The sequence below is a fragment of the Micrasema longulum genome, unplaced genomic scaffold, assembly GCF_059751315.1.
Source record: "Micrasema longulum isolate JH-2025_06_02 unplaced genomic scaffold, ASM5975131v1 h1tg003299l, whole genome shotgun sequence".
Taxonomy (NCBI): domain Eukaryota; kingdom Metazoa; phylum Arthropoda; class Insecta; order Trichoptera; family Brachycentridae; genus Micrasema; species Micrasema longulum.
Genome location: NW_028280377.1, coordinates 97,401 through 114,521, shown reverse-complemented (window position 1 = coordinate 114,521; position 17,121 = coordinate 97,401). Strand labels below are relative to the sequence as shown.

At 33.0% G+C, this 17,121-nt stretch overlaps 1 protein-coding gene across 1 annotated transcript in view; it reads right to left on the bottom strand.

Moving 5' to 3' along the window:
* LOC148270881 (uncharacterized) overlaps window positions 1-17,121 on the bottom strand; it is a 121,957-nt gene that overhangs the window by 22,743 nt on the left and 82,093 nt on the right. The window contains exon 4 of the mRNA XM_088242099.1: window positions 12,256-12,364. Within this exon, the coding sequence (XP_088098225.1) occupies window positions 12,256-12,364 (109 nt within the window). The remainder of the gene's footprint in view (window positions 1-12,255; window positions 12,365-17,121) is intronic.

Genomic DNA, 17,121 nt, shown 5'->3' with positions numbered 1-17,121 from the left:
TTCATTCTTGTTCGCGTAGCATTGATTGATAAAAATATCAATAATTCAAACTAAAATAAACAAATTGCTGTAAGACGTCACTCTCCATTATAAACACAAGAATAGTTTTTTCTTTTACGTAATGGGAAACGTTAGTGAAAATACATGCATTCAATTCATTAAAATTTGTTCAGTAGCAATATGAATAACTAGATATATAATTTTACTAGGCGGACAACCAATATGTATAGTTTAGCAATATTCTGGGTTCGTGCAAATTTTTATTGATAAATAATGGCTTTCACTATTAAGGGAGAGAGAGAGAGAGAAATTAAGATTAACAATGAATGTTTCAGCTCTTTAACTCTATGCAAATAAATAGATTTAATAATTGAATAAATATGAATTTCAAACTTAGGAAAATTGACAAATTTTTCACAATTAATAAAGTGGCTATTTAAACTAGCCAATGACACACCATAAGTATTTTAAATGCCTAGATTTTCATATTGCAATTTCAGAAAATGTTCTTCATCTCACGTAATATGACGAAAATAATAAAAAAACACGACTTAATATTTACTAATTTATTATTATGTTTTGATGTCTAGAATTCCATCCGTTCGTGCGGTTATTAGCTGCAAGGTTTTCTGTAATCAACCATTATTTTTTTATGTATTTAAAAAAAAAAAAAAGTAAATGGGGGCTAGATGTCTAACCATCTATGCGTTCTGTAACTGCAAGACGTGATGTAATCTTGCTCCTATATGAAATAGTTGAAATGTATCATAGTTGAAAACGAGGAACTAGAATCCTAACCGTCCATGCGCCCTGTAGCTGCAAGATGTGCTAGGATATTTATTTATTGAACAGCGTCCTTGAGGTGATTTTTATTGATATTGACGTACATACATATGTATTAACACATACATATGTACATTATACATACATCTTCTTCTTATTTTTTTCCATTTCCGCTCCTAAGTGTAGCATGTGGACATCACCAGTTGTCTCCAGGAGACTCTATCGCTAGCCAGCATTTTCGCCGCTACCTACGTCAATCCAGCGCCCCTTAATTCCGCTGAATAAAGTCTAAAGATCCTCAATGACGGCCTTCCAGGACGGCGTGAGCCAGCAGATTTAAAGAAGAGGCAACTTGGGTTTGGGTTCTCTTGAGGCATGCACGTGTCCAAGCCAGGTCCACCGCCGAATCCTCAAGACGCTCGTTTAAGGAGGCTGCTGCAGCCGTTCTCGGACTTCAAGGTTAGTTATAAAATCGAACCACCTTATATTCTTCTCAAGCACTTTCTCTCAAAACTCAGAAGTTTGGTGTTTTGAGCTTCGGTAAGGTGCTAAAATTCGCACCCATACAGGAATACTGGCATTATACAAGAGTTGAATAGTCGGCATTTCGTTTTGAACAAGTATAGACTAGAGTTCCGGATAACACGCATCATGTTAAAAGTTGCTCCAGCAATTCCAAGGCGGATTGTGAGCTCTTTGTGTATGCTTCCATCCTCAGTTATGTGAACTGCTAACTATTTAAAGCTGTCAACTTTCTCAATCCTCCGTCCATTACTATAGAGTGGCTGATAAGGGTCAGGAAAGGATTGTTGCACATAATCGGAGTCTTTTTGTATGAATATTAAGACACAGACGAGTATGTCAACAATGTCCTGAAAATCACCAACAGACTTTTCAAAAATAAATGCATCATGCTACAAATTTGATCATGTATTGTAGTCTTTTTTATTACTTATTACTTTTAATTATTTTATATTATACATTTATATCCATTATAACTTATTGGTCATTCACTAGTTATTCCACATTCTATGACTGTGACTCATTCCCATTCCAACAAACTAATTACTAAAACCATACTTGAATTAAAAAAAAGATTTAGACTAGTTTGTCATCTGATTCAGTAAACTGAAGGTCCTTGGACATACGACAGAGAAATGTCCCCAATCCAAAATTGTTTAACTTTTTGGAACATAATAACTGACGCAAGCTGGTTGTAACTTTTTTAAGATAGCATTTGTGAGTAACCCACTAAAAAACATAATTTTATTCTCATCTATGGATGCAACAAACAGACAAGTCATTTATTCAAATCACCATGATGTGATTGTAATGAATCGCGACTTGCCTATTTGAAGCTTTCATGGAGTAAAAAACACAAATGTGTTTTTAGTGAGGAATTAAAAATGATGATTTTGAAGTAACCTAATTGTGGTAATTAACTCATAAATTTATGTTACATATAAAAAAAATCTTTGCGCATTTCATTAGAAAAATGTTGCTGTATTTTTCTAAAATAAATAAAGTAAAATACTTATATGATTGAAATAACAAATGATGAAATTAGACGAACAATTAAATGTCTATTAAGGATCGTAGAACGATGGTAATGTACAGGACATGTCGCAAGGCAGGATGCCACAAGATGGACTTCAAAGGTTTCGAAGTGGAGATCTTAAAATAATCAGAAAGATGTCGGAAGACCTCAAAAGAGGTGCTATATTACAGCAAGGGCAGAGAGGAGGGGGAAAGGCCTTTGTTCAGCAGTAGAGAGATGAAGACCGAGAAAGAAGATGGTTACTACAAGATATGTATTTTCTTATGTATTTTTTATGTACTCGCATTACTGTCAATGATTGTTTTGAATGTGTTTGTAACCCCTGTTTTCGAAAGCAAACGCTCGCTTTATTATATTATTATATACTCATATGTTTACTTACAATTTAACTTTATTTATCTACAACGCAAGTATCTACATCTTTATGTCTCTTTTAGTCGCACATTTATTGCAAATTATATCCGCTCGCCCGCTCTAACACATTACATTTATTTTTTTCTGCCTAAACTACGTACCGGTAATCTTCGGAATCAATACTCACATGTTTCTATTTTATTTTGTTTCATAATTATGTTAATTAATATTTACGATCTTTCTTATGGCTAACGCCAACTTAAATATACTGTACCAGAATGTAAGGGGATTACGTTCTAAGACTACTATATTCCAACGTAATTTAAGCATATCTAGTTACGATATTATAGCTCTATCCGAAACGTGGATAAACGACAACATTTCCGATAGTGAACTATTTGACAGCCGCTATATGGTTTGGCGTCGCGATCGGGATTACACGGCAACGGGACAGTCGCGGGGCGGCGGTGTTCTCCTAGCGGTACGTAAAGAAATATCAGCTATTGCCCAGCCAACACTCAACTCCAGCGCTGAAGATCTGTGGCTAACACTATCTCTTAATCTCGCAGGTACCCGTACGCGCACCAAACTACACTTATGTGTTCTATACCTATGTAAACAAAAATCAGGCAATTCCTTTTCCGACCTATTGATAAATTTTTTCTCTAAGTTAAATATGACAATTTCTAATAACCCGCTTGACAAATTTTTGATAATAGGTGATTTCAACTTGAGCGGTATTAAGTGGCTTTCAACTGATAATGTTTCATACTTGCCTTCTAATGCTCAAAGTCACGATGAGTACCTACTTATCGATGAATTGGATACACATAACTTGTCGCAATTTAATGGAATTTTTAATAAACACGGACGGATCCTAGATTTGGTAATTTCTAATGACATTGTTAATGTTAGTGAATGTATGGACCCATTGGTACCTATTGACCCGCATCATAATGCTCTCTTCATTAATGCTCAATTTATTGAACTTACTTACCTAAAGCCTGCACCGCTAACTAAATATTTGTTTAATAAAGCAAACTTTGATTCAATAAATAGTACAATCTCTGACATCGACTGGCATACTGAATTCTCAATTAGATCATTTGACGAATCCGTAAACTTTTTTTACAATACTTTTACAAATCTGAGAGATAAATTTGTACCCGCTGTTAAGACTTTGAACAGTTCATATCCTATATGGTACTCCCCCGCGCTAGTAAAAGCAATTAAAGAAAAGGATAAATACTTAAGAAAATATAAGACTTACGGCAATCACTCCAATCTAATAACTTTTAAATTATTACGTGATAGAATCAAACATCTTGAAAAGAATTGTCACGATTCTTACATTGCCTTCGTGGAAAAGTCCATCGAGGACTCACCTAAAAATTTCTGGTCGTATGTGAAGTCCAAATCCAAATCTAACTGTATTCCTAATAGTCTTGTATTAGGTAATATGCGAGTAAACACTGGTATTGAAATTTGCAACGCATTTTCTGAATATTTTCACTCCACTTTTCTAAATCCAGCTAGTATCCAATCGAGAAATTCCACTAATCCCTCATCTACCTCGTCTCATGTGTATACCTCAGATATTAATTCCATAGTGATTACCACAGACTATGTAAAAAATCTACTCTTAAAGCTAGATACATCAAAATCAGCTGGACCTGATCACCTTCCCGCATGTTTTCTCATAAATTCTGCTAGTACTATATGTGTACCAATCACTTTGCTGTTCAAAAGATCTCTCAAAGAATGCACAATCCCACATATTTGGAAATCCGCTTTTATAACACCAGTCCACAAGAAAGGGCCTAAAACCGATATTGCCAATTATAGACCAATTTCTAAACTGTGTATAGTGTCTAAAGTATTTGAAAGAATAATCTATAACCAACTATATTCCGCCATTAAAAACTCACTGAGTCCATCTCAACATGGCTTTCTAAAAGGGAGATCTACCGTTTCAAATTTAATCTTACTTAATGATTACCTTACTGATTCAATGGACGGTGGTCATCAGGTAGACGTTATTTACACCGATTACAGTAAATGCTTCGACCGAATCGATCACAAATTACTATTAAAAAAATTAACTAAAATCGGTATTAGAGGTGACCTCTTCAGATGGTTTTCATCTTATATAGACAACAGGTCGCAAGCGGTAGTGGTTAATAATTTTATTTCTAGTTGGGTACGGGTCCCCAGCGGGGTGCCTCAAGGGTCTCTTCTGGGACCTTTGCTCTTCATAATTTTTGTTAACGACATTGATAAATGCTTTACCTCTTCGCGTTTGCTTTGTTTTGCTGACGACATGAAAATTTTTGCAACAATCAAGACCCCAGCTGACGTCTTTGATCTGCAGTCAGATCTCGACCGTCTAGAGGATTACTGCAACTCCAACTGCTTGGACCTTAATCCTTCTAAGTGTTCAGTTATTACATTTAGTCGCAAAGTAAAATTTTTACGTACTAACTATGTGCTTAAGGGTCAAAACCTCCAACGCTCATTATGTGTAAAGGATCTAGGTGTCTTCCATGATAGTAAATTACTTTTTGACGCCCATGTTGACAGCATCATAAAAAAGTCATCGCGTGCGCTTGGCTTTGTTATGCGTAGCTCTACGTCGTTCACTATGGCAAAGACACTTAAAATCCTTTACTGTACATTAGTGCGAAGCAACTTAGAATATGCATCACAAATATGGAATCCTATGTACAATGTGCAGATATCACGCATTGAAAATATTCAAAAAAAATTCGTAAAGTTCATGTGTTTCCGGTTGAAACTTGAGTTTAAATCTGACCAGTATATTCATATATGTAAAAAACATCACCTACTGCCTCTGCAAAAACGTCGTGAAATAGCGGATATAATTTATTTACTTAAAATTGCCTCTGGTTCAATTGACTGTCCTGAACTACTTTGCAAACTTTCTATCAATGTTCCTTCCAAAGTTTTAAGAAATAACCCTCTTCTTCACATACCTCTTGTTTCATCTAATTATAGGCAAAATTCATATTTATGGCGAACTTTTAATAATTTTAATGTACTAAATAAATCATTTAACATAGATTTATTTGAAAATAATCTTAATAACGTGCGGCGTTTGCTTTCAAAATAACTCGTAGTATTTTTTTTCTTTTCTTTTAAATTAACATTTAATTACTATTCATTTTATGTTCGAGAATCTTTTTTAAATTACTGTGATGCTACTTGTGAAAACCTGTAATTGGCTTATTTGTTATTTGTTTTGTTATATAAATATGATATAATTATAGCTGTTGGTTATCCAAATAAATAAAATAAAAAATAAAATAAAATATGACGAATTCGAAAAAAAATAATCGAATGCATTCGATTACTAAATGTATTCGAATTCAAGTCCGAATAAAGTAACTCATTCGAATGTAATAGTAATTGTTTTTAACGAATGACTGAATTGCTAGTTATACCACGTGGAAATTAGAGTAAGTCATTTCAATCGATCGCAAATGAAAGAGTAGTTTACTAATAAACCCATCTAAAACAGAAATTTTGTTTCCGGATAGTCAAAGATTGCTTAGTAAGACGTATCTTCAGTTAATCCTCTTAATGTCAATGGTACCAATATTCAATACAGGAAATCCGTAAAAAATCTAGGAGTACAAATGGATGAACATCTCTGCTGGCGAGTTTATACAAATGCATTAAGCCGCAAAATATTTTTCAGTCTACACTCACTTAGAAGCTTGCAAAAATTCTTACCCGTTAATACTAAATGCACCCTTGTACAAGCATTACTACTACCCATTCTAGATTACGCTGATGTTTTCATGACTGATTTAAGCTGTGAGCAACTCGATAAACTTGAACGACTTCAGAATACATGCGTAAGGTACATTTTTGGTTTTGGGAAACATGACCACATTTCTGATTATTGTAGGCAACTGAAATGGCTCAAAATTAGACAGCGGAGAGTCTATCACTCCCTCTCACTTCTGCTCAATGTAATTTATAGTCCTAACGCTTCTACGCTCTTTCAACGTTTATCAGTTCATGGTTTATCTCGTCGTTCTAATTCTCAAGGCACTCTCTTAATACCCATCCACAATTTATCTTTTTTCTCTAACTCATAAAGTGTCATATAAATTATAAGACAAACGATTTTTTCATAATTTGATGCCTCTGTATTCGTGATGCGAAGTCGTGATGAATTATTAGTGATTCTTTAATATTGCAGAATGGATCCTAGTTGCTTAAAAGCAAATCCCGGAAACAAAAGTGGAACATTCTTACTGATGAAGTGAAATGCAGCAGCTCTCTATTGCTCTTAATGTAGAGGATAAAACTTTGTATGAAGACGCCGACAATGAGTTGAAGAGTGATACAGAAAAAAACACCATATCTGAAGAGATTTTAGACTTTGATAGTGATATTCCTTTTTTTTAAAGTGAAACCTGTGAAGATCTATTGTTACGGGTCCTCGTGAATAATTCTCACTCTCCCAGACCAGGTCTTTACCGACCCTGACTAGAGTGTGGAGAGCAAGAGTATACATTTTGCTAAATTTCTGCTTCTAAGTCCAGATCCATAAAGTATCGTGCTAATAATTATGGGACGGGTTTATTAAAATCTTCACGTTTAAATAGTGGTCCTCCGAGGATGCGGCTTTTTTCATGATATGAAGCATCACATTCACTTAGAATATGTATAAGTGTTTCGTCGTCTGCAAAATCCTCAAGTTTAACTAGTGGTTCTTCGAGGATGCGGCTTATTTTATAATATGAAGTATCTTATTTACATAGAATATGTATAAGTGCTTCGTCATCTGCACAATCCTCACGTTTAACTAGTGGTCCTCCGAGGATGCGGCTTCTTTTATTATATGAAGCATCACATTTACTTGGAATATGTAGAAGTGCTTCGTCTTCTGCACTGCAAAACCTACATCTACAAGTTTCAGTAAAGAGTTTGTTCGATTTGCAGAGATAATTCATATGAATAATATGCCTATTTTAAAATTATATTCATTATTCTACAGAATATCTATTTTAAAAAAAGGGTATTATATTTTTTATCTTTGGTCTCCCGAAATAAATGTGCGTCTTAAAATCGAGGAAAAATGGTCATTTATACTAAAAAGCTTCAGTAAAGAAACATTAGAGCATTTATTATTTATGGATCAGTTTTGAAGAATAAAAAGACACAAAAAGATACACAACTCCATTTTATGGCTCAACAAATAAAAACATATATTATCATATTTTCTGACGTGCATAAGAAATGATCTTTTTATAACGTGTGTGACATTTTCTTTTCCAGATTGTAAAATATTATGAGGGGATAAGCCATCATCTCACGAATATTTTATTTTCATTTATTATTCATGTAAGTTCGAATGAAGATAAGGTAAGAGTCACGTATGGAAAGATATTTTACTTTACATCTTTGTTATACCATAATTTGATATGAAAAATATTTTGTTTTTGTCAAAACTTTTGCAAACAAGTACTGGAATAAGCCCCCTAAGAAGTTGTTGAGATATCCATATTACAACCGAGAGGGAAAAAATTTTAGAGAAGAGAATATGGAAGTGTAGGCTTATGAGATGTCACTGGATAGTTTTATTGGTTATATAACACACATGTTTCATTCACCATTCTGCCATTGTTTAAATATGAACGTTTCTTTGATTAAACTGTAGAAATAAGTGGTTGAGGGTTTGGTTGGAGTTCCTATCCCAGTTAGAGATTGACAGAGAAGACACAAGATTGCTGTTTGATGCGTATTTATTACATAGCGAATAAATAATGAATTATGTCGGACGAGTGTAACGTCAACGATGATAGAAGTAACTGCACTTGAACTACATTCCAGAACTGAGTGAAGTCGTCGAGCTGGTCTGACGTGAACTGAACTTGTTGGGCTGACTAACTGAATGAGCTGACTGATGTTGGCTACGTCCTGTGGTCTCTTTATAGACCATGTTCCTTTGTTGTTCATTTTTTTATGGCAGCGACGATGTGAATGTACTGCAGGGCGACGATCCCGTCTTTATGTGCAATATTGCTAGAGTTGTAATATAAGTTGTATTAGATTCAATAGAAAATGATGACATTGCATCGTCGGTCATTAGTCAGCTTCAGCTGAACTAATTTAACACGTGTGTGTCATTGACTATGGACCCTACACAACCAACGGTTGATTGTTGTGAAACTGAAGAATTGAAACCCTTTTTGATGTGGGTGAGATTCAACTTTCTAAAGCAAGGCTGCTCAACCCCAGGCCGGCGGGCCACATTGTGGCCCGCCTACTAATTTTAAATGGCCCACATACTTCAAGAGAAAGAAACAAAATATTTGTTTTTATCTTACCAATCCCTTCATAATCAGTTTGACTGATATAATTTGCTAAATTACCAATATTCAGTAAGAACTCACTAAATTATAAAATTATTTAGCCCTAACATACCTTTTTGCCGAAAAAGTATCTTCGAAACTACAACATTTATCAGAAAGTTTTGGAGATTTCTGGAAATTGGTAGTGGCTTTGCAGTTTTTTAGTAGTTTAGTTGTATAGAAATTGAAATAATTAATTTTTTTTCAGGCGTCGCCAAGTATGTAGGTGAAATTATTCAATTAGATGAATCTCACCCGCATGAATAAAAGTTCCAACTCTTTCACATCACTAACATCAATTTATTTAACGATTGAAGGAATATATAACTTCAAATGTGGGCCGAATGGTGAATGTTACACAGTGTGTATAATGTCAGTAGCTCTGTAGATGCCTGTATTTCTATATTACCTTCTCTAAAACGTTTCACATCTCTGTTGTAATATAACAACTAATGTTTAAATAAATAAATACCGCTCATTACTAACAGAACAACATATTTGTGACTTGTTGTTACTGTAAACATTTGACTTGACGCCCAGTATAAGAAAATCATTGCAACAAACACAATGTTAGAAATCACATTAATTTTATCAATAACCTACTTTTAGATTTTGATTTAAAAGGCTATTTTTATTATTATTTTTACAAACAATAATTTTATTTCATGAAACGTTTTAGATTTTTTATTTAAAAAGTCTTAAAAGTAACTAACATAGGAACTGTCCTGCCGTGACAAACGCTTTGACCCGATAAAGTTTTCTGAATTGTATGTTTGGCCCAATTCAACTGGTAAAAAGGTTGAGCAGCCCCGATCCAAATCATTTTGCCTACAAGACAATGCTAAAAAAACTTCGATTTTCAAACTTCTTATTTTACCATTTAATTTCTACAAGTATTTGAACGTATAATATTGTTAAATAAACGAACTGATTGTTTTAAATATCATTCTTAAAAATGAATATATAAATCCACACCACAGATTTCATAATGTTTTCCTTATTTAAGGCCTACCTAAGTAGAATTTTTTATTTTAATCAAAGTAGTGATGTATACTGAGAAAAGTTATTCACTAGAAAAGCCCTTAAGCTGTATTGCATAGAACAAAAGCGTTACGAATTGTTGATTAAACAACAAAGTTTAACAGGTGGTTTCAGGTTGCGCTTGCAATTTTCGACCTAAGTATATACGGCCCATTGTATTGCTGTAAACTGTAGATTCCTTCGTGGTTAATAATTATAAAATGTTTTTTGTCCATATGGACGACTCTATTAGCCAGTGGAGTATTATTACTCAAATAGCACGTAAGAGGTGGCCTCCGTGGCGTAGTGGTCAAGACGCTTGACTCACGCACGGAGGGTTCCAGGTTCGATTTCCGGCGAGAACACAAAAATTAAAATTGGCTTTTTCTCAAGCCTGGGTGCTCTGTGATTTAATTCACCACAGTAATTAGGCCTCCTGGCCTGTTGTGGTGCAAAAAAATGGAAAAATGTACCAAAATGTAATGTACCAAAATGTAATAAGATTTAAAAAAAATAAATTTTTAGGCGTTTCCTAGCAGGTAAAATAATTAATCTAGATTAATCTCACCCACATAAATAAAGGTTTTATTTATTTTATTTTACAAAAGTAAACACGTGGAAATGTTGAGGAACAAACAGTGTCCACACATAGGAAAAACGGTAAATGTAAAACAGTATTTCAAGTGACCACTTAACTTAAATTTTTAAGTGACACTAGTCGACGAAAAAATCATAAGACCTGTAAATGCTTAGAAATCCATAATCCTTTCTCACAAACGTTTTCCCTCTCTGTTTCATTAAATTTCAATATTTTTAACTTCAAGGGGAATTTCGACAAAGCAAGTAGCAATATTTAGTAGTAAAATTAAGAAAACATTGATAACATTTTAATTATGTAAATAAATATAGAAAAAATAAAATAAAAAATAAATGAAGAAAGAACAAAAAAAAAAATTTTTTTTTAAGTATGCAAGTAATTAAAAAAAAACAATTTAAAAAAAAGTGCTGATTGCGCCACGTGAATGGTGAATGGTGTATTAGATTATTTATTTTGATATTTAGATAGGTTTACTAGGTTACTGCGTTAAATTTATTGCCACCTACTGAGCCCTAGTGTGAATATTGCGATTATACTACTGTGGGTACAATATTTTTCTTTCCAATAATAACCGGACCGTCGTCAAAAGTGCATGAGATCTTGGTATCCTGGTATATTGGTATCATTTACTGCCTACCACTAGAGAAGTTCAAACATCAGGTTATACAAGGTAGGTAATTACGTTAGTGTTTATTGGGATTCGGTGGCAGGGTACATGAAGGTTACGCAATTGGCGACCTCCGTGGTATAGTTGTCAAGACGCTTGACTCACGCGAGGAAGGTTCCGGGTTCGATTCCCGGTGAGAACACAAAAATTAAAATGTGATTTTTCTCAAGCCTGGGTGCTCTGTGATGTAATTTACCACTGTAATTAGGCCTCCTGGCCTGTTGTGGTGCAAAAAAATGTAAATGTAAAAAATACAAATTGAACCTAGTTATGCAGAGAGCAGACAGCCATAGAAAAGTGAAACTGAGATAATAGCACCTTTATGAACAGAGTGAACAAACAAATCTTGACAACATTTGGAATGTTTTTTTGATTTTAACAAATGATAAGAAAGGAATATATTAGTTTTTTTTTTTAAATTTCAAACAATAATTTAACTTTGTTTTTGACCAATTTTAATGATTCTTAAATTCGTTAAGATTTTTAAGTACTGTGGGTGTTTTTTGAATTGAGAAAAGGTTTTTGTGATTGATACCATTTTCAGAAGGTTGAAGCAAAATTTTGTATCAAAGCGGTCTAGCTGTTTTTAACAGAACATAGAATTGACCCTACTGCACCCGATAAAATCAATGTCTCATTTTTTTTAAGTTGTGGACTGGCTGCTTTCTGCATAACTACGTTCAATTGCAACTATGAAATCCGCGAACCAGCAAAATCCGAAAATTTCCCTGTTGTCTGGCGAGTGGCGTGATCAGGTACAAAACATAATAATTGAAATACTGAGTATTTTAGTCCAGTGCCACATGTATTATCAGGCCGAAGTAATGGCATGGTGATTGGGACTATTATTACTCGATATAACAGTCGTGACAGAATTAAGAGTCCTTACCCACAACATTGAGCTGTATAAATATACTTGTTGGGGGATGAGATGACACCTGACACTCGTATAAGCCAGCATCCCTTCTCTGGACGAATTTTATCTGAAGAGTCCAATCCTGAAACCAAAAATACATATTTAAGAAACGCATTAAATAAATAAACTCTTGGTTTGCATACTAAATGCTGATAGGGACATCAAAATGAGAATTTCACAGTTGCAGGACTGGCAACTGAAGCGTAAAAATGATCACATTAACTATCATATAAAAAAAATATGAAGATGCAGTGTAATTGAAGCGCCATGTGTAAAAATTAATCTCATATACAGCAAAAGTAAATTATCATTTAAAAAAAAAACAAAAAAGCGTATTAATTTAAATTTAGATGTTTTCCGTTTAGATGTTATAAGACGTATTTGAAATAAAAATAATAAATAATAAACCTTTGTTCAAAAATAGAAAAAAGCTAATCGGATTACCTATCTAAACTCGAGCAGTTTCTTTACTCCAAGTAGTAGCAACGTGTTCAGTGTTCACCCTTTCTCGTTCAAATGTGTTTTTTTTAAGATTAAAAAATAAACAATGAGATTTTAATTAAAGGTAATATTAGTAAGCGCGTGCGAACTTGAATTTGATGATAACCTAAGTAATATATAAATTTTTTTACAACAAGTTAGGAGGTCATTTAAATTGATTTCAAAACTGTGGTCGCGAGAGGTAAAAATTTGATGAAAAATAATAATATTTTTAGTTTGTCCAAATTTTTGTAGACAAATACTGGATTCAACTCCCTGGGGAGCTGTTTTTATTAACATATTACAACAGAGATGAAGAACATTTAAAATAAGGTAATATATAAGTCAAGGCATCTACATGGGTTATGACTTGTCAATGGCTGGTTTAAATTACCACTTTACACACTGTGTAACATTCACCATTCTGCCCTTATTTGAACATCTACATTCCTTCAATTCTTTCATCTGTTGATGTTTGGGAAGTTAGAGAGCTCAAACCTTTATTTATGCGGGTGAGATTCATCTAATTGAATTATTTCACCTACATACTAGGCAACGCCTGAAAATTTTATTTTTCCAATTTCTTTACTTCTTCATGGACCAGGTGGATTTATCAACAATATTTTGAGTTTTTCCAAATTTTTGTAGACAAGGGCTGGATTACAAAAAAATATATATGTTAGGAATCAATTTCTAACTTCTTACTTCTTAACGCGTGGTGCACGTTATGTTACTTATTTGTAATTTTTAATCAATTTAATAATAATTATATTGCAACAGAGAGGGAAAACATTTCTGAGAAAGGAATATGGGAGTCTAGGCATTTACAGGGATTAAAACCTGTCATTGGCTGGTTTAAGTGGCCACTTTACACACTGTGTAACATTCACCATTCTGCCTATGTTTGCACATCCACATTTCCTCAACTCTTCCACCTGTTGACTTTTGTGACAAGTGGCCACTCAAACCACCCAACGACAAATCATAAGTCCTGTAAATGCCCAGACTCCCATATTCGCTTCTTAAAAATATTTTCCCTCTCTGTTGCAACAAATTTAAATATGAACACCTACCTAGAGAGAAAATCCAGCCAGTCTGCAAGCATTTGGACATATTCATTGTATTTTATAATCCCTCGTATATGTGAAACATTTAACAAAATTTTTAATAGTCTTGATATATTTAACACTCTATACAATATGTACAGAAGATAATTAATAGGCTTGATTCATGCTCTTCATTCATAATTCATTAAATCAAATGCAATTTTCCACTTTTACTTTTCTTCAATCATCCTTTACCACTCCTTATCAATTTCCTTTTTTTCCTTTCCACTATCTTCTTGTTCTGTCCATATTTTTCTGATTTTAATATAAGGTATATTTATTATTTTTATAGTTTAAACTGTAAGCCGTCGTCGCTTCATTATTTAGGGAATACATATAATTGGATGGCAGGCACTACTATGTATACATTTTATATAGTTTTTTTTTTAAATATTAATTTAACCTGTACATCTGTTTGTATTCGAAAAAAACAAAAAATAATAATAATTTTATGATGGTAAAACCATTTTTTTTTCATCACCTATTTTATTTTTTTCTACCGACCGGTTTCAAAGGTACACAAGCTTTCAAGGTATCAATGTGTAATTAACAAATTAATTTATTAATTTATTATATCGTATAGACGGCATAAGCCAATTATAATCGTTATATAAAAAAATATATGTAGAAGAGACGTATCAAAAGAAAAATATTTTTGTAATATACATAAACGTATTAAATAAATTGAAATCGAAATAATGATGTTTCCGACGAAGAGAAACGTTTTTTCCATTACATTTAGGCAGGGCGTTCAGACATTTTACAAAGTATAAATCAATTCGATACAATAATGTATTTTATGTTCTACGTTACATTTTCTGTTTTAGGGAAATAAGTAATTTGGCTGAAACTTTGTGTGATGCGGGTAGCGGAACACAGGGTGATGCTAAAGTTTGTGAACTTATCTGCGGAGCCCGTTGCTAACGAACAAACATTAGCAAACTCCACTTTTCCTGCATCAGTATTTAGTTAGGGTGTAGTTGGATGCATGTTGAGCCAAGGGAAATATACCAATTTTAAATGCAAATATTAAAGTGCAATCAACTGCATTGTTGAATGATGCACTTTAAGTAATTATTTTCTTAATGCATTTTTCAAAAGAAAGTCATTTGCAATCGAATTCAAAAGAAATTAATGTACCATCATCGTAATGAGGACCTAGTTGATTTTTTAATCTTTTTTTATTTTGTTAAAAGACTATCAATCATCATTCCTTTTCCGCACCTAGTGGTGCATAGAGTACTGCATTAATACACCAATCGCAGCGTAACTTGACCATTTTTGAAACATGAAGGTAAGATGATCAGTATGATGCTTCTAGTGTTAGTCCCGGAACTCTGAAATATTTTAGCCTAAAAAAATATTTTTTAATTAAATATTTAATTTCAATAATGCGGGAATTGAACCCAAGACCTCTTGCATGGTAGGCAAGCGCGCTGACTATTACGCCACGAGGCTGACGAATATTTTTAGTAGGTATCGTGTTATCAGCGCTATGTTTTGTTTAAGTTTTGTATTTTAAAAATATCTCCACGTCTGACGTCACACGTTCTATTCAGTTTTCCCATTAACTGAAAATCTATCACAACACTCGTTTATCATGGTGCCGATCAAAGTAGTTCATTTTTCATCATTTATTTCATACGTTTTCAAGAAACTTCACTGTATAGTTGAATGTTTTATTTTTTGCAGAGAAAAACATCTTTTTATCTTATTTCCCGCAGTGATAAACTTTTTCATTTTCGGACTCTGCATTAATAAACGAAATGCTGTGGCTTAATTTGTTGCAGCAGAGATGGAAAACTGTCAGACACCAGGTGGTCTGCTCGAGCTGATGCAACGAAGGCACTTTTATGCGGTTTTACCACTATCCAAAAAGTTTTGTATGACATCTCTAATAATATGGATCAAAAGGTAGAGTGTCGTTATCAGGCCTACGGGTTAGTTTTTAAGATTAATAAGTTTGAAACAGGAATAATATATTGTGGAACGGTATGTTAGAACGCTTGCAAGCAACTAGCGCTTCATTACATTTGTTCCCTAATGCGCTTTATGAATCGTTACACGGGTACGATCAAGCGATTCGATTCGCATTCTCAAATATTGAAGCAAAAGCTAAAATGTTGATTGAGTGTGAAGAATATCAGCTACAATCTTCAAGGCAATGCAAGATAAATGCTAAGTACGGCCACTTCAGCGGCTCTACTACGCTTGATGAAGTTGAAAATTTAGAGCTTAAACAAAAATTTGAAAGTTAGTTGTTTATTGTCGTAATTGATAATATACTGTCTGCCTTAGCTAAAAGCATGGAAGCATATCATTTAAAAATAGCTTATTACTCAATTGTACAATCTTTGTTACAATATGGTATTATAGGATGGGGTGGTGCATATGTCAATATATTAAACCTTCTTAAAATAGTACAAAGATTAATTATTAAAGTAATTTTAAAGAAACCCTTAATATTCAATACGGAAAGTCTATATAAAATATTCAAGGTTCATACAGTAGACACTCTTTATAAAAACAATTCTATAATACAAATATATAAAAAAGAAAAAAGAAAATAATTTGAAATGAAGAAGTCACTCAGATACCGACATAATATTAAGATTTCTAAATTCCATAAAAGTCATGGTCAAAATAGCTTTGTCTTCAAAGGTATAAAAAATTAAAATAATATTCCTAATGAACTAAAAACTATTAAAAATAAGATATCAATAAATAAATTTAAAGTTAATCTAAAGAAATTTTTTGAACTCGTGTAAAAACAATAATAAATTTTAATTAGTATGAATGTATAATTGTTTTATGTTATTTCTTTTCAAAATTATTTTTACTAAATTTTATAAACTCTTATAAATAAACAACTAAAACAGTGTAAGTCACTCTTCAAGCACAAGAGTTAGTCTCTTTTTTTTGGAGATTTACAGTGATAACATTTACTAGATGTGTAAAAGAAGTTATGTTTAGAATTTTAGAAAAACTTGAACTTTTTATGAAATTTATGAATAAAAAATAAAAAAAATAAAAAGTAACTGATGTATTTGGAATACTTCAGCAATTAAAATATCTTACAGCAGAAGAGATCTTGAAAAGAACTCCAAATATCATCAGTGCTTACAAAGACGATTTGGAAGAAAGCCTAGGCGACGAACTTGCGCAGTTCGCTGAACTACTTAAGACCGATGTGGCTGCTGCTATTGACAACAAAAAGTATGAGGCTCTTTAACAACAATTATATAGGCTTTTA